We start from the raw sequence: 27,541 nt of genomic DNA, 5'->3' as shown, positions 1-27,541 counted from the left end.
TGGTAAGAGTCTATCATAACAGACATGGTAAGAGTCTATCATAACAGACATGGTAAGAGTCTATCATAACAGACATGGTAAGAGTCTATCATAACAGACATGGTAAGAGTCTATCATAACAGACATGGTAAGAGTCTATCATAACAGACATGGTAAGAGTCTATCATAACAGACATGGTAAGAGTCTATCATAACAGACATGGTAAGAGTCTATCATAACAGACATGGTAAGAGTCTATCATAACAGACATGGTAAGAGTCTATCATAACAGACATGGTAAGAGTCTATCATAACAGACATGGTAAGAGTCTATCATAACAGACATGGTAAGAGTCTATCATAACAGACATGGTAAGAGTCTATCATAACAGACATGGTAAGAGTCTATCATAACAGACATGGTAAGAGTCTATCATAACAGACATGGTAAGAGTCTATCATAACAGACATGGTAAGAGTGTCTTCTCCATAACAGACATGGTTTGTCATGGACCTTAGAGACATAACAGATAGCATATCCCATAGCTATCATAGAGGGATTTACTATTAAGAGTCACTACAGACATGGTAAGAGTCTATCATAACAGACATGGTAGAGCTGTCACCCTCTTTTGTTTGTCATGGATGGTCCTTAGCAATCTAGCAGTAGAGGGATTGTCTCTCTCTCCCTCTCTTTCTTTCTCTCTCTATTTCTCTCTTTCTCTCTCTCTCTCTGTCTGTCTCTCTGTGTCTGTCTCTCTCTGTCTCTCTCTCTGTCTCTCTCTCTCTGTCTGTCTCGGTCTCTCTCTGTCTCTGTCTCTCTCTCAGGAGTCATCTGCCGCTGTGATCCTTGCTGTGGTGTCACTCCTGAGGATCTGTAACGGCCACTCCCCCTCACCCGAGAGCAAGGCTGCTATTGGCTGTAGCAAAGCATCCACCAACCTGATTGGCTGCAGCAAGGTCCAGAGGTGTTGCCTAGACTCCCTGGCTAGCCTTAGCACCTGCCCTGGTGAGAATCTAGACTCTGGGAGCGTGTTCAGGAATACAATCATGTTTAAAAGCGAACTAAATTAATTTTTAAAAAGCGTTGTTGTTTTAGGAGCTGTGGAACGGGTGGCGGAGGTGTTCCATGTTCTAGTGCAGAACCTACAGAACCCTGAATCAGACCCCACCGTGAGACACACCTTACAAACACCCAACACACAACATCTAACTCAGTTTGGTTTCTCCCCGTCTCTCCTAGTTTCCTAGTGGATTAATGACCACTGTGTGTGTGTGTGTGTGTGTTTCCTTCTGTCTCCTGTGTTCAGGTGCTCCAGAAGAACTACCAGGCCATGTTGAGGTGGCTTCGTGTGTCTCCAGAGCCTAACTCACTGGCTGATCTGGTCACTGAAGGTACAGAGAACCAATCAAACATCAGTATATCTGGTTACTGAAGGTACAGAGAACCAATCAAACATCAGTATATCTGGTTACTGAAGGTACAGAGAACCAATCAAACATCAATATATCTGGTCACTGAAGGTACAGAGAACCAATCAAACATCAATATATCTGGTCACTGAAGGTACAGAGAACCAATCAAACATCAATATATCTGGTCACCGAAGGTACAGGGAGTCAATATATCTGGTCACTGAAGGTACAGGGAGTCAATATCAATATATCTGGTCACTGAAGGTACAGGGAGTCAATATATCTGGTCACTGAAGGTTCAGGGAGTCAATATATCTGGTCACTGAAGGTACAGGGAGTCAATATATCTGGTCACTGAAGGTTCAGGGAGTCAATATATCTGGTCACTGAAGGTACAGGGAGTCAATATATCTGGTCACTGAAGGTACAGGGAGTCAACATCAATATATCTGGTCACTGAAGTTACAGGGAGTCAACATCAATATATCTGGTCACTGAAGGTACAGGGAGTCAACATCAATATATCTGGTCACTGAAGGTACAGGGAGTCAATATATCTGGTCACTGAAGGTACAGGGAGTCAATATATCTGGTCACTGAAGGTACAGGGAGTCAATATATCTGGTCACTGAAGGTACAGGGAGTCAATATATCTGGTCACTGAAGGTTCAGGGAGTCAATATATCTGGTCACTGAAGGTACAGGGAGTCAATATATCTGGTCAGATGTGGCTGTTTCTGTTGATGCTTAACAGATATTTATACTGATGTTTTTTCCCGTGTGTGTCGTAACAGATCTCCTTCCCGTGCTAAAGAAGTGTGTGTGTGTGTGTGTTGTAACAGATCTCCTTCCCGTGCTAAAGAAGCGTGTGTGTGTGTGTGATGTAACAGATCTCCTTCCCGTGCTAAAGAAGTGTGTGTGTGTGTGTGTGTGTCGTAACAGATCTCCTTCCCGTGCTAAAGAAGCTTTTGTGTGATGTAACAGACCTCCTTCCCGTTCTAAAGAAGTGTGTGTGTGTGTGTGCGCGTGCGTGCGTGCGTGCGTGTGTGTCGTAACAGACCTCCTGCCCGTGCTAAAGAAGCGTGTGTGTGACGTGCGTTGGGAGGTTCGAGACTCCACTCTGGAGTTCCTCGGCCAGCTGTGTGAGGCGTTAAGCTGCACCGTCACTCCTATCCTGCTGGAGGCGCTGTGTGACCAGGAGAGCTATGTGAGGGCTAGTGCCATCTCTGCCCTGGCCAGGACACTACCACTCAGTGACCAGCAGGGGGAGCCAGGGAACCAGACACAGGTGAGACTCTGACCTACACATTTCATTTACTGTATAACGCATGCCCCGCTTCACATTTCTCAATATACATATATATATACACATGTTTTTTTTTTTTAATGAAGATTTGTGTATATATATATATATTTTATTATTTGTGTATATATATATATACATTTGACTTTTTATGAATATTTGTTTAATTCATATAAATCTAATATTTTAAAACAATACATTTTGACGAATCAAATTATTCGTTTCGCCATTGTAGTAGTTGGAATCCGGTTCAATCTTGGTGAATCGAATCAAATGATTCGTTTCGCCATTGTAGTAGTTGGAATCCGGTTCAATCTTGGTGAATCGAATCAAATGATTCGTTTCGCCATTGTAGTAGTTGGAATCCGGTTCAATCTTGGTGAATCGAATCAAATGATTCGTTTCGCCATTGTAGTAGTTGGAATCCGGTTCAATCTTGGTGAATCGAATCAAATGATTCGATTCGCCATTGTAGTAGTTGGAATCCGGTTCAATCTTGGTGAATCGAATCAAATGATTCGTTTCGCCATTGTAGTAGTTGGAATCCGGTTCAATCTTGGTGAATCGAATCAAATGATTCGTTTCGCCATTGTAGTAGTTGGAATCCGGTTCAATCTTGGTGAATCGAATCAAATGATTCGTTTCGCCATTGTAGTAGTTGGAATCCGGTTCAATCTTGGTGAATCGAATCAAATGATTCGATTCGCCATTGTAGTAGTTGGAATCCGGTTCAATCGCGGTGAATCGAATCGAATCAAAAATAATCATTAGTGAATCGCAAACAGTAAAATGAAATGAATAGCAGCTGTAGTCTTTGTGTTACTTATTTTCCACCATAATTTGCAAATAAATTCATTAAAAAATCCTACAATGTGATTTTCTGGATTTTATTTCTCATTTTGTCTGTCATAGTTGAAGTGTACCTAAGATGAAAATTACAGGCCTCTCTCATCTTTTTAAGTGGGAGAACTTGCACAATTGGTGGCTGACTAAATACTTTTTTGCCCCACTGTATACTGTACTGAGCCTTCAGTACACAGTTATACAGTTAACTGTTGTTACTGTGTGTATTCTCTCCAGGAGCAGATCCTGGGTCAGTTAACTGGTGTTACTGTGTGTGTTCTCTCCAGGAACAGACCCTGGGTCAGTTAACTGGTGTTACTGTGTGTTCTCTCCAGGAGCAGACCCTGGGTCAGTTAACTGGTGTTACTGTGTGTTCTCTCCAGGAGCAGACCCTGGGTCAGTTAACTGGTGTTACTGTGTGTGTTCTCTCCAGGAGCAGACCCTGGGTCAGTTAACTGGTGTTACTGTGTGTGTTCTCTCCAGGAACAGATCCTGGGTCAGTTAACTGGTGTTACTGTGTGTGTTCTCTCCAGGAGCAGACCCTGGGTCAGTTAACTGTTGTTACTGTGTGTTCTCTCCAGGAGCAGACCCTGGGTCAGTTACCTGTTATTACTGTGTGTGTTCTCTCCAGGAGCAGATCCTGGGTCAGTTACCTGTTGTTACTGTGTGTGTTCTCTCCAGGAGCAGACCCTGGGTCAGTTACTAGACATCCTGTCTCAGGATTCAGAGGGCTTCCCCAGACGTGCTGTGGTCCAGTACTTCATCAGCTGGCTAAAGACACACCCATCATCTTCCTCCTCCTCCTCCTCGCTGTGTTCTGTCCTATCGCTGGGCAGCACCGATCTGGACTGGGAGGTCAAAGTTCACACCCTGGAGCTGGTTGAGCTCCTGATGGAGGAAACACTACCAGGTCACCAGGAGTCAGAGCTGGGGTCAGCTCCTCCCCCTTACGGTGGCTCTGGAGGGACAAACCTACTAACACACACTGACCTCACACACCCCTACGCTGTGACGCCAAGCCAGCCCTCACCCCTTCTAACACACACCCCAACTGACACACACACACACCCAACTGACACACACATACCCCCCACACACAGACACCCAACTACATCTGTAGTGTGTGGTCTGTCTCGGTTGGTGGAGCTCGGTGTTGTAACAGCGTTACTCAATGGCCTGTTTGATTGCGACAGACCTGTAGCTTTAAAAGCCTGTAGTCTGTTGCTACGACTACGAGACGCGGTGTGTCCGTCCCGGTCGCTAGGGAAAGGTGCTATGACAACTGACGACACAACAGTTGCCAAGGTGACTTTTGATCTGAGGGGTCAGGTTTGGGAGCGGGAGGTCACGAGGAAGTTACAGGAGAAGAGAGGATCTGATTGGGTTAAAGAGTCCAGGGAAGTAGGTTGTGATAGGCCGAACAAGAACAGAGATTCTGATAGGACAGACGGGGCTGGTTCCGAAGCCTGCGATAGGTCGACAGGGAAGAGTGTGTGTGAGGGTAGCGCGAGGGTGTGTGAGGTGCTGTGGTCATTGGGTCTAGAGGAGAGGCAGAGTGTGTTATCACAGAGTAGTGACCATGTCCAGAACTCACCTCTCTCTCTACTGGAGGACATTCTGAACTCTACAGACACCTCACACACTGACGAGGTTATAGTAGACTGTTACTGACCTACACACGTCCTGAACTCTACAGACACCTCACACACTGACGAGGTTATAGTAGACTGTTACTGACCTACACACGTCCTGAACTCTACAGACACCTCACACACTGACGAGGTTATAGTAGACTGTTACTGACCGACACACGTTGTGATGGACTAACACCGTTTTATTTGTGATGATTGTTTCTCCTCTGTACGTTGACTAGTGACTGTAGTTAGAGTCCCATTGGGACATAACTCTTGATCATCTAGCAGGAAAATAAATAAAGATACTCTTTTGATATTTCAAACCAATGGTGTCAATGTTTTCCTGACTTGGTATGTTGAGAGAGAGGGAGGAGAGAGTGAGGAGAGAGAGGGAGGAGAGTGAGGGAGGAGAGTGAGGAGGAGAGAGGGAGGAGACTGAGGAGAGAGAGTGGGGAGAGTGAGGAGTAGGAGGAAGAGAGGAGAGGAGAGCGAGTAGTAGGAGAAAGAGAGGAGAGGAGAGCGAGTAGTAGGAGAAAGAGAGGAGAGGAGAGAGAGGAGTAGGAGAAAGAGAGGAGGAGGGGATAGGGAGAGAGAGGAGAGGAGAGTGAGGAGTAGGAGAAAGAGAGGAGAGGGGAGCGAGGGTAGACAGAGTTAGGGAGAGAGCGAGGGCACAGAGAATATATTTTTCACTTGGGAGAAAAGTGAAGGAGAGAGGTAGGGAGGAAGGCGAGAAGTAGTGTGTGAGGTGTAGGGAGAGGAGAGAGGGAGGAAGGAAGAGAAGAGGGAGGGAGGTATGAGGGAGAGAGAAAAGGAGAGGGAGGAAGGAATGAGAGGTAGGGAGAGGAGAGATGTAGTAATGTCTTCCCCATGCTGATCAGTCTTAATGGTTCCTGGAGATTAGAGTTCCCTGGAACTTTACACTGATCAATGTTTCTGACCGACCGACTGTGTGGAAACCATAGGCTCTGACCCCAGGTCAGCTGTCTGTGTCCCTTCTGAAGTGGTAGAAACCATAGGCTCTGACCCCAGGTCAGCTGTCTGTGTCCCTTCTGAAGTGGTAGAAACCATAGGCTCTGACCCCAGGTCAGCTGTCTGTGTCCCTTCTGAAGTGGTGGAAACCATACACTCTGACCCCAGGTCAGCTGTCTGTGTCCCTTCTGAAGTGGTAGAAACCATACACTCTGACCCCAGGTCAGCTGTCTGTGTCCCTTCTGAAGTGGTAGAAACCATACACTCTGACCCCAGGTCAGCTGTCTGTGCCCCTTCTGAAGTGGTAGAAACCATAGGCTCTGACCCCAGGTCAGCTGTCTGTGCCCCTTCTGAAGTGGTAGAAACCACAGGCTCTGATCTGCCTTGTTCAGGGGAACAGTGGGTTAACTGCCTTGTTCAGGGGAACGGTGGGTTAACTGCCTTGTTCAGGGGAACGGTGGGTTAACTGCCTTGTTCAGGGGAATGGTGGGTTAACTGCCTTGTTCAGGGGAACGGTGGGTTAACTGCCTTGTTCAGGGGCAGAACGGCAGATTTTTACCTTGTCGGCTCGGGGATTCGATCTTGAAACCTTTCGGTTACTAGGCCAACGCTATAACCACTAGGCCAACGCTCTAACCACTAGGCCAACGCTCTAACCACTAGGCCAACGCTCTAACCACTAGGCCAACGCTCTAACCACTAGTCCAACGCTCTAACCACTAGTCCAACGCTCTAACCACTAGGCCAACGCTCTAACCACTAGGCCAACGCTCTAACCCCTAGGCCAACGCTCTAACCCCTAGGCCAACGCTCTAACCACTAGGCCAACGCTCTAACCACTAGGCCAACGCTCTAACCACTAGGCCAACGCTCTAACCACTAGGCCAACGCTCTAACCACTAGGCCAACGCTCTAACCACTAGGCCAACGCTCTAACCACTAGGCCAACGCTCTAACCACTAGTCCAACGCTCTAACCACTAGTCCAACGCTCTAACCACTAGTCCAACGCTCTAACCACTAGGCCAATGCTCTAACCACTAGGCCAACGCTCTAACCACTAGGCCAACGCTCTAACCACTAGGCCAACGCTCTAACCACCAGGCCAACGCTCTAACCACCAGGCCAACGCTCTAACCACCAGGCCAACGCTCTAACCACCAATCCAACGCTCTAACCACCAATCCAACGCTCTAACCACCAGGCCAACGCTCTAACCACCAGGCCAACGCTCCAACCACTAGTCCAACGCTCTAACCACCAGGCCAACGCTCTAACCACTAGGCCATCGCTCTAACCACTAGGCCAACGCTCTAACCACTAGGCCAACGCTCTAACCACTAGGCCAACGCTCTAACCACTAGTCCAACGCTCTAACCACTAGGCCAACGCTCTAACCACTAGGCCAACGCTCTAACCACTAGGCCAACGCTCTAACCACTAGGCCCTTCTGAAGTGATAGAATCTTCTGACATAGAATCAACACTGTGGGGGAAAAAACTATTGATCCTGGTGTGTGATTTTAGTGTCATGTCAGATAAAACGGTCTGACATAGGAACCGACCCGCCCACTACTAGGGACAATGATGAATACTGGGTGTGTTTGTATGTAAGTTGAATGTGTTATCAGTGTGTGTATGTGTTATCAGTGTGTGTATAGACTCTACTCCATGCTGGGTAGTAGTGTGTGTGTATGTGCGTGTGTGTGTGTGTGTGTGTGCGTGCATGCTGGGTAGTAATTTCAGTGTGTGTGCAGTGAGTCGACGTCTTCCTTTGAGTTCAGAGTCAACAGTCCAACAGCCACATCACTAACATCTGAGAGTGTCCAGAGTCAACAGTCTAACAGCCACATCACTAACATCTGAGAGTGTCCAGAGATCTCCCTCCCTCGTTATTAAATACCAGAGTTCAGCTTTAGGTCCAATCAAACGACCCTCGAGGAAATATCAGCTTAACCAAAGTCATGGGACTTCACACACACACACACACACACACACACACACAGCCACGTCCACTCACACACACAGCCACACAGCCACGTCCACTCACACACACACACACACACACACACACACACACACACACACAGTTTGTATAACTAACCTTGTGGGGACACACAATTCAGTTCTATTCCTTACTTTAATTCTAACCCTAAAACTAACCATAATTCTAACCCTGATTCTAACCATAATTCTAACCCTGATTCTAACCATAATTCTAACCCTGATTCTAACCATAATTCTAACCCTAACACTAATTCCATAGCATTTGACCTTGTGGGGACTAACAAAATGGCCCCTAGTTTGTCACGTTTGTTTGTTTGCTATTCTTGTGGGTCACTTCTGGTCCTCACAAGTATAGAGATAAACACGTCCACTCACTCACACACAGCCACACACACACACAGCCACACACAGCCACGTCCACTGGTTTTGTGTTTGTTGTTCTGTCCCTCTGGGCAGACATCACTTCAACCTCTAGTTTTGATTTACAGTACTAGTATATATACCATGTAAATAATAATATATAGATATATATATATACAGTACTAGTATATGTACCATGTATATAACAATATGTAGATATATATATATACCATGTAAATAATCATATATAGATATATATATATATATATATATATATACAGTACTAGTATATATACCATGTAAATAATAATATATAGATATATATATATACAGTACTAATAATATATACCATGTAAATATAATATATATATATATATATATATACAGTACTAGTATATGTACCATGTATATAACAATATATATATATATATATATACAGTACTAGTATATATACCATGTAAATAATAATATATAGATATATATATATATATATATACAGTACTAGTATATATACCATGTATATAACAATATATATATATATATATATACAGTACTAGTATATATACCATGTATATAACAATATATATATATATATATATACAGTACTAGTATATGTACCATGTATATAATAATATATAGATATATATACAGTACTAGTATATGTACCATGTATATAATAATATATAGATATATATCTACAGTACTAGTATATGTACCATGTATATAATAATATATATATATATATACAGTACTAGTATATATACCATGTAAATAATAATAACATATATATATATATACAGTACTAGTATATGTACCATGTATATAATAATATATACAGTACTAGTATATGTACCATGTATATTATAATATATAGATATATATATATATATATATACAGTACTAGTATATGTACCATGTATATAATAATATATATATATATATATATACAATACTAGTATATGTATCATGTACATAATAATATATATATATATACAGTACTAGTATATGTACCATGTATATAATAATATCAACAACAGAATGTCACCGTGTCATTGGCTGAAATCAACAACAGAATGTCACCGTGTCATTGGCTGAAATCAACAACAGAATGTCACCGTGTCATTGGCTGAAATCAACAACAGAATGTCACCGTGTCATTGTATTTAGGTTGCCAGTTGGGTGAATAAAAGACTCCCTGACTTCTTCACATCTAATCAGTTTTCCATGTTGATTCAATGTCATCACGGTTTGTGTTGCCCGGGGGTGTGTGTGTGTGTACAGGGGTTACATGAGGAGAGGTTTCAGTGCAACTATTGTTTGTACAAACAAAAACACACTCAGTGGTCTGGAAGGACAAGAAGTCCTGTGTTCTCTTCTCCTCTACTATAAACGAAGAGTTTCTTTCCATCTGAACTCTCTACTATAAACGAAGAGTTTCTTTCCATCTGAACTCTACTATAAACAAAGAGTTTCCTTCCATCTGAACTCTACTATAAACGAAGAGTTTCCTTCCATCTGAACTCTACTATAAACGAAGAGTTTCTTTCCATCTGAACTCTACTATAAACAAAGAGTTTCTTTCCATCTGAACTCTCTACTATAAACAAAGAGTTTCTTTCCATCTGAACTCTCTACTATAAACAAAGAGTTTCTTTCCATCTGAACTCTCTACTATAAACAAAGAGTTTCTTTCCATCTGAACTCTACTATAAACGAAGAGTTTCTTTCCATCTGAACTCTCTACTATAAACAAAGAGTTTCTTTCCATCTGAACTCTACTATAAACGAAGAGTTTCTTTCCATCTGAACTCTACTATAAACAAAGAGTTTCCTTCCATCTGAACTCTACTATAAACAAAGAGTTTCTTTCCATCTGAACTCTCTACTATAAACGAAGAGTTTCTTTCCGTCTGAACTCTACTATAAACAAAGAGTTTCCTTCCATCTGAACTCTACTATAAACGAAGAGTTTCTTTCCATCTGAACTCTACTATAAACGAAGAGTTTCTTTCCATCTGAACTCTACTATAAACGAAGAGTTTCTTTCCATCTGAACTCTACTATAAACGAAGAGTTTCTTTCCATCTGAACTCTACTATAAACGAAGAGTTTCTTTCCATCTGAACTCTACTATAAACGAAGAGTTTCTTTCCATCTGAACTCTCTACTATAAACGAAGAGTTTCTTTCCATCTGAACTCTACTATAAACGAAGAGTTTCTTTCCATCTGTACTCTCTACTATAAACGAAGAGTTTCTTTCCATCTGTACTCTCTACTATAAACGAAGAGTTTCCTTCCATCTGAACTCTCTACTATAAACGAAGAGTTTCCTTCCATCTGAACTCTACTATAAACAAAGAGTTTCTTTCCATCTGAACTCTACTATAAACGAAGATTTCCTTCCATCTAAACTCTACTATAAACGAAGTTTCTTTCCATCTGAACTCTCTACTATAAACGAAGAGTTTCTTTCCATCTGAACTCTCTACTATAAACGAAGAGTTTCCTTCCATCTGAACTCTACTATAAACAAAGAGTTTCTTTCCATCTGAACTCTACTATAAACGAAGAGTTTCTTTCCATCTGAACTCTACTATAAACGAAGGGGTTCCTTCCATCTGAACTCTACTATAAACAAAGAGTTTCTTTCCATCTCTCCTCTCTTTTCCATCCCTCCTCTTTTCTCTCTTTCCTGCTCTCCCTGGCTTTGTAGGGCACCACAGGGGGTTGGTTTGAGAGGGAGGGTGGTATTCTGTCTAATGTGATGTCTGTCTGTGTGTGTGAGTTGTTAATTTTTTCAGTTGCTCCATTTGTCTCTGGGCAGGAAGTGTGTGAATAGGAAACATGACCCCTTCTCCTATCTCCTTTTCTCTCTAGATCTTTGCTCTCGTTCTCTCTCCTCCCCGTTACTCTCTATCCCTCCCCATTTCCTGTCTTTCCTATTCTCTCCTCCTCTCTCTTCTCTTCCCTTTTCACTCTCTAACCCCTCTCCCTGTCTCTCCTTCCCTCCTGCTCCCTCCCTCTCTCTCCATCTCTCCCTCCTTCTCACTCTCTCCGTCTCTCCCTCCCTCCCTCCTTCTCCCTCTCTCTGTCTCTCCCTCCCTCTCTCTCTCTCCCTCCGTCTCTCTCTCCCTCCCTCTATCTCTCTCCGTTTCTCCCTCCATCAGGTCCCAGAGGTGCTGTATCCACAGACTGACTAAACCAGGCCATTGTCCATGTTTCTTTCTCTCTCTCTCTCCCTCCCTCAATCTCTCTCTCGCTCCATGTTTCTTTATCTCTCCATGTTTCTTTCTCTCTCTCCCTCTGCCTCTCTCTCTCTCCATGTTTCTTTATCTCTCTCCCTCTGCCTCTCTCTCTCTCTCCATGTTTCTTTATCTCTCTCCCTCTGCCTCTCTCTCTCTCCATGTTTCTTTCTCTCTCTCCCTCTGCCTCTCTCTCTCTCCCTCTGCCTCTCTCTCTCTCCATGTTTCTTTCTCTCTCTCCCCTCCCCTCTTCCATCTCTGTAGCTGAATGTACCACGGCTAAAAATGAACTCAGATCAGCAGGAAAAGACCAGAATGTAGGACACCAGTTAGCTAAACAGATCCAAGGTCAGTTAGCTAGACAGGCCTCCATAGACTGATCCAAGGTCAGTTAGCTAGTGTCTCTGCTAAGGTTGATGCTGGGGTCAGTTAGTTAGGTTTGGACTAAACAGGCCTCCATAGACTGATCCAAGGTCAGTTAGCTGGTGTCTCTGCTAATGTTGATGCTGGGGTCAGTTAGTTAGGTTTGGACTAGACAGGCCTCCGTAGACTGATCCAAGGTCAGTTAGTTACACGGAACCCAAACCGGCCGTGCACCATCGTACGCCATCGTGAATACATGTATTTTACCCAAACGCGATCACGACACGCAGGTTAAAATATCAAAACAAACTCTGAACCAATTACATTAATTTGGGGACAGGTCGAAAAGCATTTAACATATTGGAAATTTAGCTAGCTAGCTTGCACTTGCTAGCTAATATGTACTATTAAGCTAGCTAGCTGTTGCTAGCTAATTTGTCCTGGGATATAGACATTGAGTTGTTATTTTACCTGAAATGCACAAGGTCCTTTACTCCACCAGATGAATCCACACATAAAATGGTCAACCAAATCGTTTCTAGTCATCTCTCCTCCTTCCAAGCTGTATATAATAATATATATATATAGTGCTAGTATATGTACCATGTATATAATAATATATAGATATATATACAGTACTAGTATATGTACCATGTATATAATAATAATATATATATATAGTACTAGTATATGTACCATGTATATAATAATATATAGATATATATACAGTACTAGTATATGTACCATGTATATAATACTATATAGATAGATATATATACAGTACTAGTATATGTACCATGTATATAATATATCTCCTCCTTCCAGGCCTTTTCTCCTCTGGACTTTAGATTGCAATTGGCAATTTTCATAAATTAGCTCGTGTCTCCGTTCGTCTTTCAGTCACCTACGTGGGTATAACCAATGAGGAGATGGGTACCTGCTTCTATAAACCAATGAGGAGATGGCACGTGGGTACCTGCTCCTATAAACCAATGAGGAGATGGCACGTGGGTACCTGCTTCTATAAACCAATGAGGAGATGGCACGTGGGTACGTGCTCCTATAAACCAATGAGGAGATGGCACGTGGGTACCTGCTCCTATAAACCAATGAGGAGATGGCACGTGGGTACCTGCTCCTATAAACCAATGAGGAGATGGCACGTGGGTACCTGCTCCTATAAACCAATGAGGAGATGGCACGTGGGTACCTGCTCCTATAAACCAATGAGAAGATGGCACGTGGGTACCTGCTCCTATAAACCAATGAGGAGGTGGCACGTGGGTACCTGCTTCTATAAACCAATGAGGAGATGGCACGTGGGTACCTGCTTCTATAAACCAATGAGGAGATGGCACGTGGGTACCTGCTTCTATAAACCAATGAGGAGATGGCACGTGGGTACCTGCTTCTATAAACCAATGAGGAGATGGGAGAGGCAGGACTTGCAGCGTAATCTGCGTCACAAATACAAGTGACTTCTATTTTAGCCCTTGGCAACGCAGACACTCGTTGGCCAGCAGTCTGGCTGCAATAATTGAATAATATAGATTTCTAAATGTATTTTGCAACGCTCGTAGTGTAATCAGCCTGTCAGGTTTGGAATAAACAGGCCTCCATAGACTGATCCAAGGTCAGTTAGCTAGTGTCTCTGCTAAGGTCGATGCTGGGGTTAGTTAGTTAGGTTTGGACTAAACAGGCCTCCGTAGACTGATCCAAGGTCAGTTAGCTAGTGTCTCTGCTAAGGTTGATGCTAGGGTCAGTTAGTCAGGTTTGGAATAAACAGGCCTCCATAGACTGATCCAAGGTCAGTTAGTTCCTCCCCAATTTAGTGATATCCAATATTAGTTACTGTCTTGTCCCATCGCTTGCAACTCCCGTACGAACTCGGGAGAGGCGAAGGCCGAGAGCCGAAACATGACCGCACTGCTTCTTGACACAGTGCTCGCTTAACTCGGAAGACAGCCGCACCAATGTGTTGGAGGGAAAACACCGTCCAACTGATGACCGAAGTCAGCGTGCATCCGCCCGGCAAGGAATCGCTAGAGCGCAATGTGACAAGGACAAACCCGGCCGGCCAAACCCTTCCCGAAACAGGACGATGCTGGGCCAATTGTGCACCGCCTCATGGCTCTCCCGGTCGGCTACGACACATCCCGGGATCGAAACCAGGTCTGTGGTGACGCCTTTAGCACTGCGATGCAGCGCCTTAGACCTCTGCCCCACTCGGGAGGCCCCTTCTTGTGTATTTTACCAATAAAGAAAATATCCAAACCTCTGTGACTCACTGAAAGCTGTAGCATTTGACCGTGTTTGAAACACACACACACACACACACACACACACACACACACACACACACACACACACACACACACACACACACACACACACACACACAAACACACACACACACACACACACACACACACTAACCCAGTACAAACACACACACACACACACACTAACCCAGTACAAACACACAATAAGGAGACAGTGAGGCGTGGGGTCAGCGAATTGCAGTGGTGTATTTATCAGAACAGAACCAAGGCTAGCCTGTAGAAAAACAAACACAGTGGTGTATTTATCAGAACAGAACCAAGGCTAGCCAGTAGAAAAACAAACACAGTGGTGTATTTATCAGAACAGAACCAAGGCTAGCCTGTAGAAAAACAAACACAGCTCAGAACAGAACCAAGGCTAGCCTGTAGAAAAACAAACACAGTGTTGTATTTATCAGAACAGAACCAAGGCTAGCCTGTAGAAAAACAAACACAGCTCAGAACAGAACCAAGGCTAGCCTGTAGAAAAACAAACACAGTGTTGTATTTATCAGAACAGAACCAAGGCTAGCCAGTAGAAAAACAAACAGTGTTGTATTTATCAGAACAGAACCAAGGCTAGCCTGTAGAAAAACAAACACAGTGGTGTATTTATCAGAACAGAACCAAGGCTAGCCAGTAGAAAAACAAACACAGCTCAGAACAGAACCAAGGCTAGCCTGTAGAAAAACAAACACAGCTCAGAACAGAACCAAGGCTAGCCTGTAGAAAAACAAACACAGCTCAGAACAGAACCAAGGCTAGCCAGTAGAAAAACAAACACAGTGTTGTATTTATCAGAACAGAACCAAGGCTAGCCAGTAGAAAAACAAACACAGTGTTGTATTTATCAGAACAGAACCAAGGCTAGCCAGTAGAAAAACAAACACAGTGTTGTATTTATCAGAACAGAACCAAGGCTAGCCAGTAGAAAAACAAACACAGTGTTGTATTTATCAGAACAGAACCAAGGCTAGCCAGTAGAAAAACAAACACAGTGTTGTATTTATCAGAACAGAACCAAGGCTAGCCAGTAGAAAAACAAACACAGTGTTGTATTTATCAGAACAGAACCAAGTAGTTGAAAAACAAACACAGTGTTGTATTTATCAGAACAGAACCAAGGCTAGCCAGTAGAAAAACAAACACAGTGTTGTATTTATCAGAACAGAACCAAGGCTAGCCAGTAGAAAAACAAACACAGTGTTGTATTTATCAGAACAGAACCAAGGCTAGCCAGTAGAAAAACAAACACAGTGTTGTATTTATCAGAACAGAACCAAGGCTAGCCAGTAGAAAAACAAACACAGTGTTGTATTTATCAGAACAGAACCAAGGCTAGCCAGTAGAAAAACAAACACAGTGTTGTATTTATCAGAACAGAACCAAGGCTAGCCAGTAGAAAAACAAACACAGTGTTGTATTTATCAGAACAGAACCAAGGCTAGCCAGTAGAAAAACAAACACAGTGTTGTATTTATCAGAACAGAACCAAGGCTAGCCTGTAGAAAAACAAACAAATTTATCAGAACAGAACCAAGTGTTGTTGTTTTATCAGAACAGAACCAAGGCTAGCCAGTAGAAAAACAAACACAGTGTTGTATTTATCAGAACAGAACCAAGGCTAGCCAGTAGAAAAATAAACACAGTGTTGTATTTATCAGAACAGAACCAAGGCTAGCCAGTAGAAAAACAAACACAGTGTTGTATTTATCAGAACAGAACCAAGGCTAGCCAGTAGAAAAACAAACACAGTGTTGTATTTATCAGAACAGAACCAAGGCTAGCCTGTAGAAAAACAAACACAGTGTTGTATTTATCAGAACAGAACCAAGGCTAGCCAGTAGAAAAACAAACACAGTGTTGTAAAGAACAGAACAAGCTAGCAGAAAAACAAACACAGTGTTGTATTTATCAGAACAGAACCAAGGCTAGCCAGTAGAAAAACAAACACAGTGTTGTATTTATCAGAACAGAACCAAGGCTAGCCTGTAGAAAAACAAACACAGCTCAGAACAGAACCCAGGCTAGCCTGTAGATAAACAAACACAGCTCAGAACAGAACCCAGGCTAGCCTGTAGATAAACAAACACAGCTCAGAACAGAACCAAGGCTAGCCTGTAGAAAAACAAACACAGTGTTGTATTTATCAGAACAGAACCAAGGCTAGCCAGTAGAAAAACAAACAAACAGCTCAGAACAGAACCAGGCTAGCCTGTAGATAAACAAACACAGCTCAGAACAGAACCAAGGCTAGCCTGTAGAAAAACAAACACAGCTCAGAACAGAACCAAGGCTAGCCTGTAGATAAACAAACACAGCTCAGAACAGAACCAAGGCTAGCCTGTAGAAAAACAAACACAGACCAAACAATACATGTGCACAACACCTCCTCCTCTCTTCTGTTTTTCCAGAACAATCTGTTTTTTTTTCAATCAATTTCGCTGTATGAGATTTCATCCAGTGCAATCAACAACAACAACAACAAGTTAGAGAAGATACAACAATGAAACTGTACAAACGTCAGGGTAACGTTGGGGTTAGTGGTGATAGTAGTAGTGTGTTTTGACACAGTTTTACAGTATACTCACAGAGAACGGATACACACAGTAGGCTATAGACACACTCACAGAGAACATATACACACAGTAGGCTATAGACACACTCACAGAGAACAGATACACACAGTAGGCTATATACACACTCACAGAGAACAGATACACACAGTAGGCTATAGACACACTCACAGAGAACAGATACACACAGTAGGCTATAGACACACTCACATAAACAGAAGGAACAGTGTCTGGAGAGGGAGGAGAGGAGGCAGAGAGAGGGACAGTGTCTGGAGAGGGAGGAGAGGAGGCAGAGAGGAACAGTGTCTGGAGAGGGAGGAGAGGAGGCAGAGAGAGGGACAGTGTCTGGAGAGGGAGGAGAGGAGGCAGAGAGAGGGACAGTGTCTGGAGAGGGAGGAGAGGAGGCAGAGAGGGACAGTGTCTGGAGAGGGAGGAGAGGAGGCAGAGAGAGGGACAGTGTCTGGAGAGGAGGCAGAGAGAGGGACAGTGTCTGGAGAGGGAGGAGAGGAGGCAGAGAGAGGGACAGTGTCTGGAGAGGGAGGAGAGGAGGCAGAGAGAGGGACAGTGTCTGGAGAGGGAGGAGAGGAGGCAGAGAGAGGGACAGTGTCTGGAGAGGGAGGAGAGGAGGCAGAGAGAGGGACAGTGTCTGGAGAGGAGGCAGAGAGAGGGACAGTGTCTGGAGAGGGAGGAGAGGAGGCAGAGAGAGGGACAGTGTCTGGAGAGGGAGGAGAGGAGGCAGAGAGGAACAGTGTCTGGAGAGGGAGGAGAGGAGGCAGAGAGAGGGACAGTGGTTATAAGGTAGTGTTGGTAACTAGTTAGACTAGATGTTCTGGTGTAAGGGTAGGGGGTTTCTTTACCCTCAGAGTCACTAATTCATCTTTCCAGCCACAACAGAGAAGGAGAGAGGGGGAGACAGGGGTACAATCACTCCTTTGTGTGTGTGTGGGGGGGGCAGTGGTTACAGAGACAGAATAGAGAGAGAGAGACAAACTCACATTAAGAGTTTCTGTCCTGAATATGATGTACTGATATCGTCAACATGTGATAGGATGAGGGAGAGGGGGAGTGGAGTAGAGAGAGAGAGACAAACTCACTTTAAGAGTTTCTGTCCTTAATATGATGTACTGATATCGTCAACATGTGATAGGATGAGGGAGAGGGGGAGGGGAGTAGAGAGAGAGAGACAAACTCACATTAAGAGTTTCTGTCCTGAATATGATGTACTGATATTGTCAACATGTGATAGGAGGAGGGAGAGGGGAGGGGAGTAGAGAGAGAGAGACAAACTCACTTTAAGTTCACCAAGAGGAACACTTGTGCAACACGATGATGATCACATAACATATGACTGGACTGATCTCTCTCTTTCTCTCTCTGTCTCTCTCTCTCTACCAACTCTTCCTCCTCTATTTAGTCTGTCTGTCTGTCTGTCTGTCTGTCTGTCTGTCTGTCTCTCTCTCTACCAACTCTTCCTCCTCTATTTTGTCTCTCTCTCTCTCTCTCACTCTCTCGCTCTCTGTCTCTCTCTGTCTCTCTCTCTCTCTCAACCAACTCTTCCTCCTCTATTTAGTCTCTCTCTGTCTCTCTCTCTCTCTCTCTCTCTCTCTCTCTCTCTCTCTCTCTGTCTCTCTCTCTACCAACTCTTCCTCCTCCATTTAGTCTCTCTGTCTCTGTCTTTCTACCAACTCTTACTCCTCTATTTAGTGTCTCTGTCTATCTCTGATGTAACAGAATCAGAAGGAAGGGCTGAAGAAGAAGAAGTTGGAGACAAGCAGGATGTTAGACGAGTTCTCAGTCCTATGATTGGTCTCCTGCTGTGATAATGTCATCCGCAATGTCATCATATCAGTGATGTCATTAAGAGTCTTCCTCGTCCTGAGACTGCAGTTCCCATAATCCACTACGATCCCCAGGGTCACAGGTTAGGCCTCTTTGACCTTTCACCTCTCAGGGTTCCACAGATAATGACCCTGTATTGACCTATTGACTATTCCACAGGTCAGAGTTCAGGAGGACTGTCTGTCTGCTTCTCAGTGCAGTGGTTACTCAGGTCATAGAAATATACATTCTAGAACAGATCAATTCTAGAACAGATCAATTCTAGAACGGATATAGTTCTAAAAATCCACAAGAACTGTCAAAATGGCGGCAAATTCCATCTAGTTGATGTAAAATGGCCGACGGCATGAAACAACTGCAGAACTTCCGGAGCAGGTGACTCTAACATCCAGTCCATCAAGGGTCCACAGAAGACCAAAATGGCAGCTGGTCTGGTCCATCCACCATGGACTGCTGTTCAGAAGGGAAACCCTCCCTTCTAGTGGTTCTATAATCTACAAACACAGGGGAGGGGGGCTCTATATAATACCTGTATAATGTGTGTATATATAATGTTAGTGTGTGTGTGTGTATGTATATAATGTGTGTGTGTGTGTCTAGAATCTATGTGTGTGTGTGTGTGTGTATATAATGTGTGTGTGTGTATATAATGTGTGTATGTGTGTGTGTATATAATGTGTGTCTGTGTGTGTGTATATAATGTGTGTGTGTGTGTGTGTATAATGTGTGTGTGTGTATAATGTGTGTATCACTGCAGCATGATGTCTTTGAGGTTCTCTTGCAGTATGGTGTCTTTAACAGCGTGGAACACAAAGCGGATGTTCTCCGTGTCGATCGCCGTGGTAAAGTGATGAAACAGAGGTTTCCCACGGTTACGCCGCTTACGACTGAACGATTGCACCAGGAACGCCTGCAGAGACAGAGACAGAGACAGAGAAGAGTTTTGAGAGTTTGTGTGTTTACCTGGTCAGGTGTGTTTGTGTGTTTACCTGGTCAGGTGTGTTTGTGTACATGGTCAGGTGTGATTGTTTGTACCTGGTCAGGTGTGTTTGTGTGTTTACCTGGTCAGGTGTGTGTACCTGGTCAGGTGTGTTTGTGTACATGGTCAGGTGTGATTGTGTGTACCTGGTCAGGTGTGTTTGTGTGTTTACCTGGTCAGGTGTGTTTGTGTGTTTACCTGGTCAGGTGTGTTTGTGTACCTGGTCAGGTGTGTTTGTGTGTTTACCTGGTCAGGTGTGTTTGTGTACCTGGTCAGGTGTGTTTGTGTACCTGGTCAGGTATGTGTTACCTGTAGGTCCAGTGTGTTAGATCATACCTGTAGGTCCTGTGTGTTAGACCCTACCTGTAGGTCCTGTGTGTTAGATCCTACCCTGTGTGTTAGATCCTACCTGTAGGTCCTGTGTGTTAGATCCTACCTGGAGGTCCAGTGTGTTAGATCCTACCTGTAGGTCCAGTGTGTTAGATCCTACCTGTAGCACCTGTGTGTTAGATTCTACCTGTAGGTCCGGTGTGTTAGATCCTACCTGTAGGTCCAGTGTGTTAGATCCTACCTGTAGGTCCAGTGTGTTAGATCCTACCTGTAGGTCCAGTGTGTTAGATCCTACCTGTAGGTCCAGTGTGTTAGATCCTACCTGTAGGTCCAGTGTGTTAGATCCTACCTGTAGGTCCTGTGTGTTAGATCCTACCTGTAGGTCCTGTGTGTTAGATCCTACCTGTAGGTCCTGTGTGTTAGATCCTACCTGTAGGTCCAGTGTGTTAGATCCTACCTGTAGGTCCTGTGTGTTAAATCCTACCTGTACATCCTCCAGCCTGCGAGGGTCTCCCCTGTATTCTGGGAAGTGTTTAGTGATGTCAGACTGGCCTAGCTTCTCCACCAGCAGGTCAGTCTTGTTGAGGAAGAGGATGATGGACACGTTGAGGAAGAGCTTGTTGTTCACGATCGTCTCAAAGATGTTCATGCTCTCTACCAGCCGATTGGTCCTCCGGTCCTCCATCAGAACCTATGGGAGAGGAGGTGAGAAATGTCTCCCTTCCGGTTGACTCTAAAACTGAAGATGTGATTTCACCCCCAAAACCTCCCAGCTACATCAACACCTCATATACTCAGGTCTGGTGGGTGGGTGTACCTGCTCATACGTCTGTCTGTCTGTGTCTGTCTGTCTGTGTCTGTCGGTGTCTGTCTGTCTGTCTGTCTGTCTGTCTGTCTGTCTGTCTGTCTGTCTGTCTGTCTGTCTGTCTGTCTGTCTGTCTGTCTGTCTGTCTGTCTGTCTGTCTGTCGCCTACCTGGTCGTACTCTGATGATGACACCATGAACAGTATAGATGTGATTCCGTCGAAGCACTGAAACCATTTCTGTCTCTGTGACCTCTGACCCCCCACATCAACCATCTTAAACGGAATCTTCTTTATGATAAAGTCGTGTTCTACGATTCCTTTAGTTGCCTTCCGTGCAAACAGAATGTCCTGCCGACTAGGGATATAGTTCTGGAGAGAGGAGGAGAGAGGGAGGGAAGGATGGAGGAGAGAGGGGAGGAGTAGAGAGGAGCAGAGAGGAGGAGAGAGGGATGGAAGGATGGAGGAGAGAGGGGAGGAGTAGAGAGGAGCAGAGAGGAGGAGAGAGGGGAGGAGTAGAGAGGAGCAGAGAGGAGGAGAGGAAGGATGGAGGAGAGGGAGGAGTAGAGAGGAGCAGAGAGGAGGAGAGAGGGATGGAAGGATGGAGGAGAGAGGGGAGGAGTAGAGAGGAGCAGAGGAGGAGAGAGGGATGGAAGGATGGAGAGAGAGGGGAGGAGTAGAGAGGAGCAGAGAGGAGGAGAGGGGATGGAAGGATGGAGGAGAGAGGGAGGAGTAGAGAGGAGCAGAGAGGAGGAGAGAGGGGATGGAAGGATGGAGGAGAGGGAGGAGTAGAGAGGAGCAGAGAGGAGGAGAGAGGAGAGGGAAGGATGGAGGAGGAGGGGAGGAGAGAGGAGCAGAGAGGAGGAGAGAGGGAGGGAAGGATGGAGGAGAGAGGGAGGGGAGGATGGAGGAGAGAGGGGGGAGGAGAGAGGGAGCAGAGAGGAGAGGGGGATGGAAGGATGGAGGAGAGAGGGGAGGAGTAGAGAGGAGCAGAGAGGAGGAGAGAGGGGAGGAGTAGAGAGGAGCAGAGAGGAGGAGAGAGGGATGGAAGGATGGAGGAGAGAGGGGAGGAGTAGAGAGGAGCAGAGAGGAGGAGAGAGGGATGGAAGGATGGAGGAGAGAGGGGAGGAGTAGAGAGGAGCAGAGAGGAGGAGAGAGGGAGGGAAGGATGGAGGAGAGAGGGGAGGAGTAGAGAGGAGCAGAGGAGGAGAGAGGGGAGGAGTAGAGAGGAGCAGAGAGGAGGAGAGAGGGATGGAAGGATGGAGGAGAGAGGGGAGGAGTAGAGAGGAGCAGAGAGGAGGAGATAAGGATGGAGGAGAGAGGGGAGGAGTAGAGAGGAGGAGAGAGGGATGGAAGGATGGAGGAGAGAGGAGGAGAGAGGGATGGAAGGATGAAGGAGAGAGGGATGGAAGGATGGAGGAGAGAGGGGAGGAGTAGAGAGGAGCAGAGAGGAGGAGAGAGGGATGGAAGGATGGAGGAGAGAGGGGAGGAGTAGAGAGGAGCAGAGAGGAGGAGAGAGGGATGGAAGGATGGAGGAGAGAGGGGAGGAGTAGAGAGGAGCAGAGAGGAGGAGATAGGGATGGAAGGATGGAGGAGAGAGGGGAGGAGTAGAGAGGAGGAGAGAGGAGGAGAGAGGGAGGGAAGGATGGAGGAGAGAGGGGAGGAGTAGAGAGGAGCAGAGAGGAGGAGAGAGGGAGGGAAGGATGGAGGAGAGAGGGATGGAAGGATGGAGGAGAGAGGGGAGGAGTAGAGAGGAGCAGAGAGGAGGAGAGAGGGATGGAAGGATGGAGGAGAGAGGGGAGGAGGAGAGAGAGGGAGCAGGGATGGAAGGATGGAGGAGAGAGGGGAGGAGTAGAGAGGAGCAGAGAGGAGGAGATAGGGATGGAAGGATGGAGGAGAGAGGGATGGAGTAGAGAGGAGCAGAGGGGAGGAGTAGAGAGGAGGAGCGAGGAGGAGAGGGGAGGAAGAATGGAGGAGAGAGGGATGGAAGGATGGAGGCGAGAGGAGGAGAGAGGGATGGAGGAGAGAGGAGGAGAGAGGGATGGAAGGATGGAGGAGAGAGGAGAGAGAGGAGTAGAGAGGGATGGAAGGATGGAGGAGAGAGGAGAGAGAGGAGTAGAGAGGGATGGAAGGATGGAGGCGAGAGGAGGAGAGAGGGATGGAGGAGAGAGGGATGGAAGGATGGAGGAGAGAGGAGAGAGGAGGAGAGGAGAGAGAGGAGAGAGAGGAGTAGAGAGGGATGGAAGGATGGAGGAGAGAGAAGAGAGAGGAGTAGAGAGGGATGGAAGGATGGAGGAGAGAGGAGAGAGAGGAGGAGAACAGTAATATTATCATGCTCTTTGATTGTTTTTGTTTGTCATTTATGTACAGTATTTATGTACAACAACAGTATTCAACAATAATGTAATTACATAGTCAGTAATACTATCAGATGGGGGGTGTGGCCAGAGGTTCTGACATTAAATGTTAAAGGTAAAGAAGCTCCGCCCACTCACCGGCTGGCCAATCCGGTCCAGGTTATCCAGGAAGTATTTCACCGACTCACTCTGTGAACAGGAAGAGACAACAGTCGTTTTGACTTAATTAAACGTTTTATTCCATTGTTTCCATTAGACACAACATGGCTGACAGCTTTGAAAGTATTTGCTATATAATTCAACCACAACAAACACTCTTCCCACTGGGCAAAGACGTCAATTCAACGTCTATTCCAAGTTGGTTCAATGTAATTTCATTGAAATTATGTGAAAACGACGTTGATTCAACCAGTATGTGTCCAGTGCGAAACGACGTTGATTCAACCAGTGTGTGTCCAGTGGGCTGACACCGAGGCCTCTAGAATGCTCTACAATGTTCAAACAAACAAAACTGATCATTAAACTCAACCCTGACACAGACAGAGAGGAGGGAGAAAGAGGGAGGGAGGGGGACAGAAAGAGAGAGAGAGAGAGAGAGGGACAGAGGGGGAGAGAGAGAGAGGGACAGAGGGGGGAGAGAGAGAGAGGGACAGAGGGGGGAGAGAGAGAGAGGGACAGAGGGGGAGAGAAAGGGAGAAAGAGGGAATAAGAAAGAGAGCAATGTTTTCTGATAAAAGTGTGTTGACCCTGTGTTCTGCCTCTAAGAGGGGAACAACACCTAAAACAGACCCAGGATCAGCTTCTGAACGCGTTCCAAGCGCTCTATGAAGCAATCTCCCAATGCCTCTGAAGGGAACAACACTAAAACAGACCCAGGATCAGCTTCTGAACGCGTTCCAGGGGCTCTATGAAGCAATCTCCCAATGCCTCTGAAGGGAACAAAACTAAAACAGACCCAGGATCAGCTTCTGAACGCGTTCCAGGGGCTCTATGAAGCAATCTCCCAATGCCTCTGAAGGGAACAAAACCTAAAACAGACCCAGGATCAGCTTCTTAATGTGTTCAGCAGACACTTTTATCCAAAGTCATTGGTCCATTTTATGAATAGGTGTCCCCAGGCTGTATCAAACCCACGACCTTTGGTCTTACATGCACCACACCGACTGAGCCAAACAGGATGTTCAACGTTATTTAGTATGATAGTTCAGTCTGGTACATTACAACCTCGCTCACATCCACCACCCCAGGAAACAGCTGTGTGTGTGAAAACAGAGAGAGGGATTAACCAGACAGAGAGACAGCAACCCCCCCTTCCCCCCACACAGAAAACTAGCCCTCGTTCCAAAACTATTCCTCTTTCCAAAACTATTCCTCTTTTCAAAACTATTCCTCTTTTCAAAACTATTCCTCTTTCCAAAACTATTCCTCTTTCCAAAACTATTCCTCTTTCCAAAACTATTCCTCTTTCCAAAACTATTCCTCTTTTCAAAACTATTCCTCTTTCCACTATTCTTCTTTCAATTCATCTTTCATTTAGTTGATGGGCTCTGGTCTGGTCTTATTGTAAAAGTCAGTTTGTCTTCTTCTCCAAATGAGATTCCAACTTGTTTTATAAATGAATAATAATTTGTCAGAGTCTGTTCGAAAACGGACCCCATTGGACGAACGGCCGTGAACCGTTATGTTGCCGTGCCAAACAGGAAACGCAACCCCATGACCCAACGGCTGACCTGTGATGTCACCGCCACAGGAAACAAAGTCCGCCAACGTAAGGGGGAGGGGCCAAGAGTGGGGGAGAGGGGAATTCCCAGCGTTGAGGAGATTAACTCAAACTACATACGCAGGCAGGCAGGCAGACAGACACACACACACTACACTCTAGTCTCACTTTGCCATACCACCGTCTGGAGAATTTAGATTTGGTGTAAAAACACAGCGAACAGATTTTGATTAGATGTTACATTTCTATTCCACCTGTAGAACGGCTGCTGGGTGCTATGTGAATCACCTAACTACCGTCCCGGTAGTTGGTGTTGTTGCTAGTTTTTCAAGCGCAAGTTATCACGTGTTGCTGACAAGTCTGCGATTGATATTTTATTGAAAGTGAATTACGTTGGTAAAGTCAAAGGTCACGTTCTAAACCGCTCTGGTGACAAACCCCTTTTCCTTTTGTGTCATCCTGTCCACACGGCCGCTTTGCTACCACTGAAAATATCTTGAAAATGGCCCAGTATTTAGTTTCTAAGGACCCATAAAACAGAAGCAGTGGGAGAACATATTCAAGTAATTAAATACATTTTTTTTTTATCTTTAAACGGTGTATTATTAACTAGCTAGCTACAGTAGGCCTCTATGTAGACTCCACTGAGCTGCTAACTAGCTAGCTAGCTAGCTACAGTAGGCCTCTATGTAGACTCCACTGAGCTGCTAACTAGGTAGCTAGCTACAGTAGGCCTCTATGTAGACTCCACTGAGCTGCTAACTAGGTAGCTAGCTACAGTAGGCCTCTATGTAGACTCCACTGAGCTGCTAACTAGGCTAGCCTCTAGCTCCACAGCTGCTAGGCCTCTAGGCCTATGTAGACTCCACTGAGCTGCTAACTAGGTAGCTAGCACAGTAGGCCTCTATGTAGACTCCACTGAGCTGCTAACTAGGTAGCTAGCTACAGTAGGCCTCTATGTAGACTCCACTGAGCTGCTAACTACCAGCTAGCTACAGTAGGCTGAGCTGCTAACTAGGTAATTTAGACTCCACTGAGCTGCTAACTAGGTAGCTAGCTACAGTAGGCCTCTATGTTGATCCACTGAGCTGTTACTACAGTAGGCCTCTATGTAGACTCCACTGAGCTGCTAACTAGGTAGCTGGCTAGCCTGCTCCACTGAGCTGCTAACTAGGTAGCTAGCTACAGTAGGCCTCTATGTAGACTCCACTGAGCTGCTGCTGGTAGCTGGCTGAAGTAGGCCTCTATGTAGACTCCACTGAGCTGCTAACTAGGTAGCTGGCTACAGTAGGCCTCTATGTTCCACTGAGCTGCTAACTAGGTAGCTGGCTGTTGTAGGCCTCTATGATACTTTACTGCCAGTGAGCTACGTTGGTAACTCAAAGGTCAGCTAGCTAAACCGCCTCTGTGACAGCTAGCTAGCTACAGTAGGCCTCTGCTAACTGTTTTCCTTTAAGTAGGCCTCATCCACTGAGCTGCTGTCTACAGTAGGCCACTTTATAGGCTAACTCCACTGAGCTGCTAACTAGCTTGCTACAGTAGGCCTCTATGTAGACTCCACTGAGCTGCTAACTAGCTAGCTACAGTGGCCTCTATGTTTCTAACTCCACTGAGCTGCCTCTAACTAGGTAGCTAGCTACAGTAGGCCTCTATGTAGACTCCACTGAGCTGCAACTAGGTAGCTGGCTAAGTAGGCCTCTATTTCCACTGAGCTTAACTAGGCTTTACAGCTCCTGTATTAGACTCCACTGAGCTGCTCTAGCTAGCTAGCTAGTAGGCCTCTATGTAGACTCCACTGAGCTGCTAACTAGGTAGCTAGCTACAGTAGGCCTCTATGTAGACTCCACTGAGCTGCTAACTAGGTAGCTGGCTTAGGCCTCATGTAGACTCCACTGAGCTGCTAACTAGGTAGCTCTACCTCTATGTAGACTCCACTGAGCTGCTAACTAGGTAGCTGGCTACAGTAGGCCTCTATGTAGACTCCACTGAGCTGCTAACTAGGTAGCTGGCTACTAACTGGAGCTGGCCAGTAGGCCTCTATGTAGACTCACACTGAGCTGCTAACTGGACTCCCAGTTGGACTCACCTGCTGGAATAGAAGTCTACTCAGCCAGTAGATCAGTGGAGCAGGGTTGGCTCCACTGAGCTCTGGAATAGAAGTCTACTCAGCCAGTAGATCAGTGGAGCAGGGTTGGCCACCTCTGGAATAGAAGTCTACTCAGCCAGTAGATCAGTGGAGCCAGGGTTGGCCACCTCTGGAATAGAAGTCTACTCAGCCAGTAGATCAGTGGAGCAGGGTTGGCCACCTCTGGAATAGAAGTCTACTCAGCCAGCCAGAGATCAGTGGAGCAGGGTTGGCTGGGAGCATCTCTGGAATAGAAGTCTACTCAGCCAGTAGATCTCTGGATCTCTGGAATAGAAGTCTGCTCAGCCAGTAGATCAGTGGAGCAGGGTTGGCCACCTCTGGAATAGAAGTCTACTCAGCCAGTAGATCAGTGGA

At 45.5% G+C, this 27,541-nt stretch overlaps 2 protein-coding genes across 2 annotated transcripts; one reads left to right on the top strand and one right to left on the bottom strand.

Moving 5' to 3' along the window:
* Positions 1 to 808: 808 nt before the first annotated feature.
* Positions 809 to 5,499, top strand: LOC115123939 (BRCA1-associated ATM activator 1-like; the record flags this gene model as incomplete). Its single annotated transcript, XM_065014799.1, has 6 exons — positions 809 to 989; positions 1,080 to 1,153; positions 1,291 to 1,375; positions 2,455 to 2,684; positions 4,026 to 4,088; positions 4,224 to 5,499. Coding segments are annotated over 6 exons (1,623 nt in total), but the record flags the coding sequence as incomplete, so codon positions are not given.
* Positions 5,500 to 16,632: 11,133 nt separating this feature from the next.
* LOC135567401 (guanine nucleotide-binding protein subunit alpha-12-like) lies at positions 16,633 to 23,542 on the bottom strand (the record flags this gene model as incomplete). The annotated part of the gene is made up of 4 exons (XM_065014798.1): positions 16,633 to 19,762; positions 20,646 to 20,852; positions 21,136 to 21,336; positions 23,460 to 23,542. Coding segments are annotated over 4 exons (653 nt in total), but the record flags the coding sequence as incomplete, so codon positions are not given.
* Positions 23,543 to 27,541: the final 3,999 nt, after the last annotated feature.

This window comes from Oncorhynchus nerka, unplaced genomic scaffold (assembly GCF_034236695.1).
Source record: "Oncorhynchus nerka isolate Pitt River unplaced genomic scaffold, Oner_Uvic_2.0 unplaced_scaffold_2094, whole genome shotgun sequence".
NCBI classification, from domain to species: Eukaryota; Metazoa; Chordata; class Actinopteri; order Salmoniformes; family Salmonidae; genus Oncorhynchus; species Oncorhynchus nerka.
The sequence above is the reverse complement of the archived record's forward strand: the minus strand, read 5'-3'. Positions and strand labels throughout refer to the sequence as shown.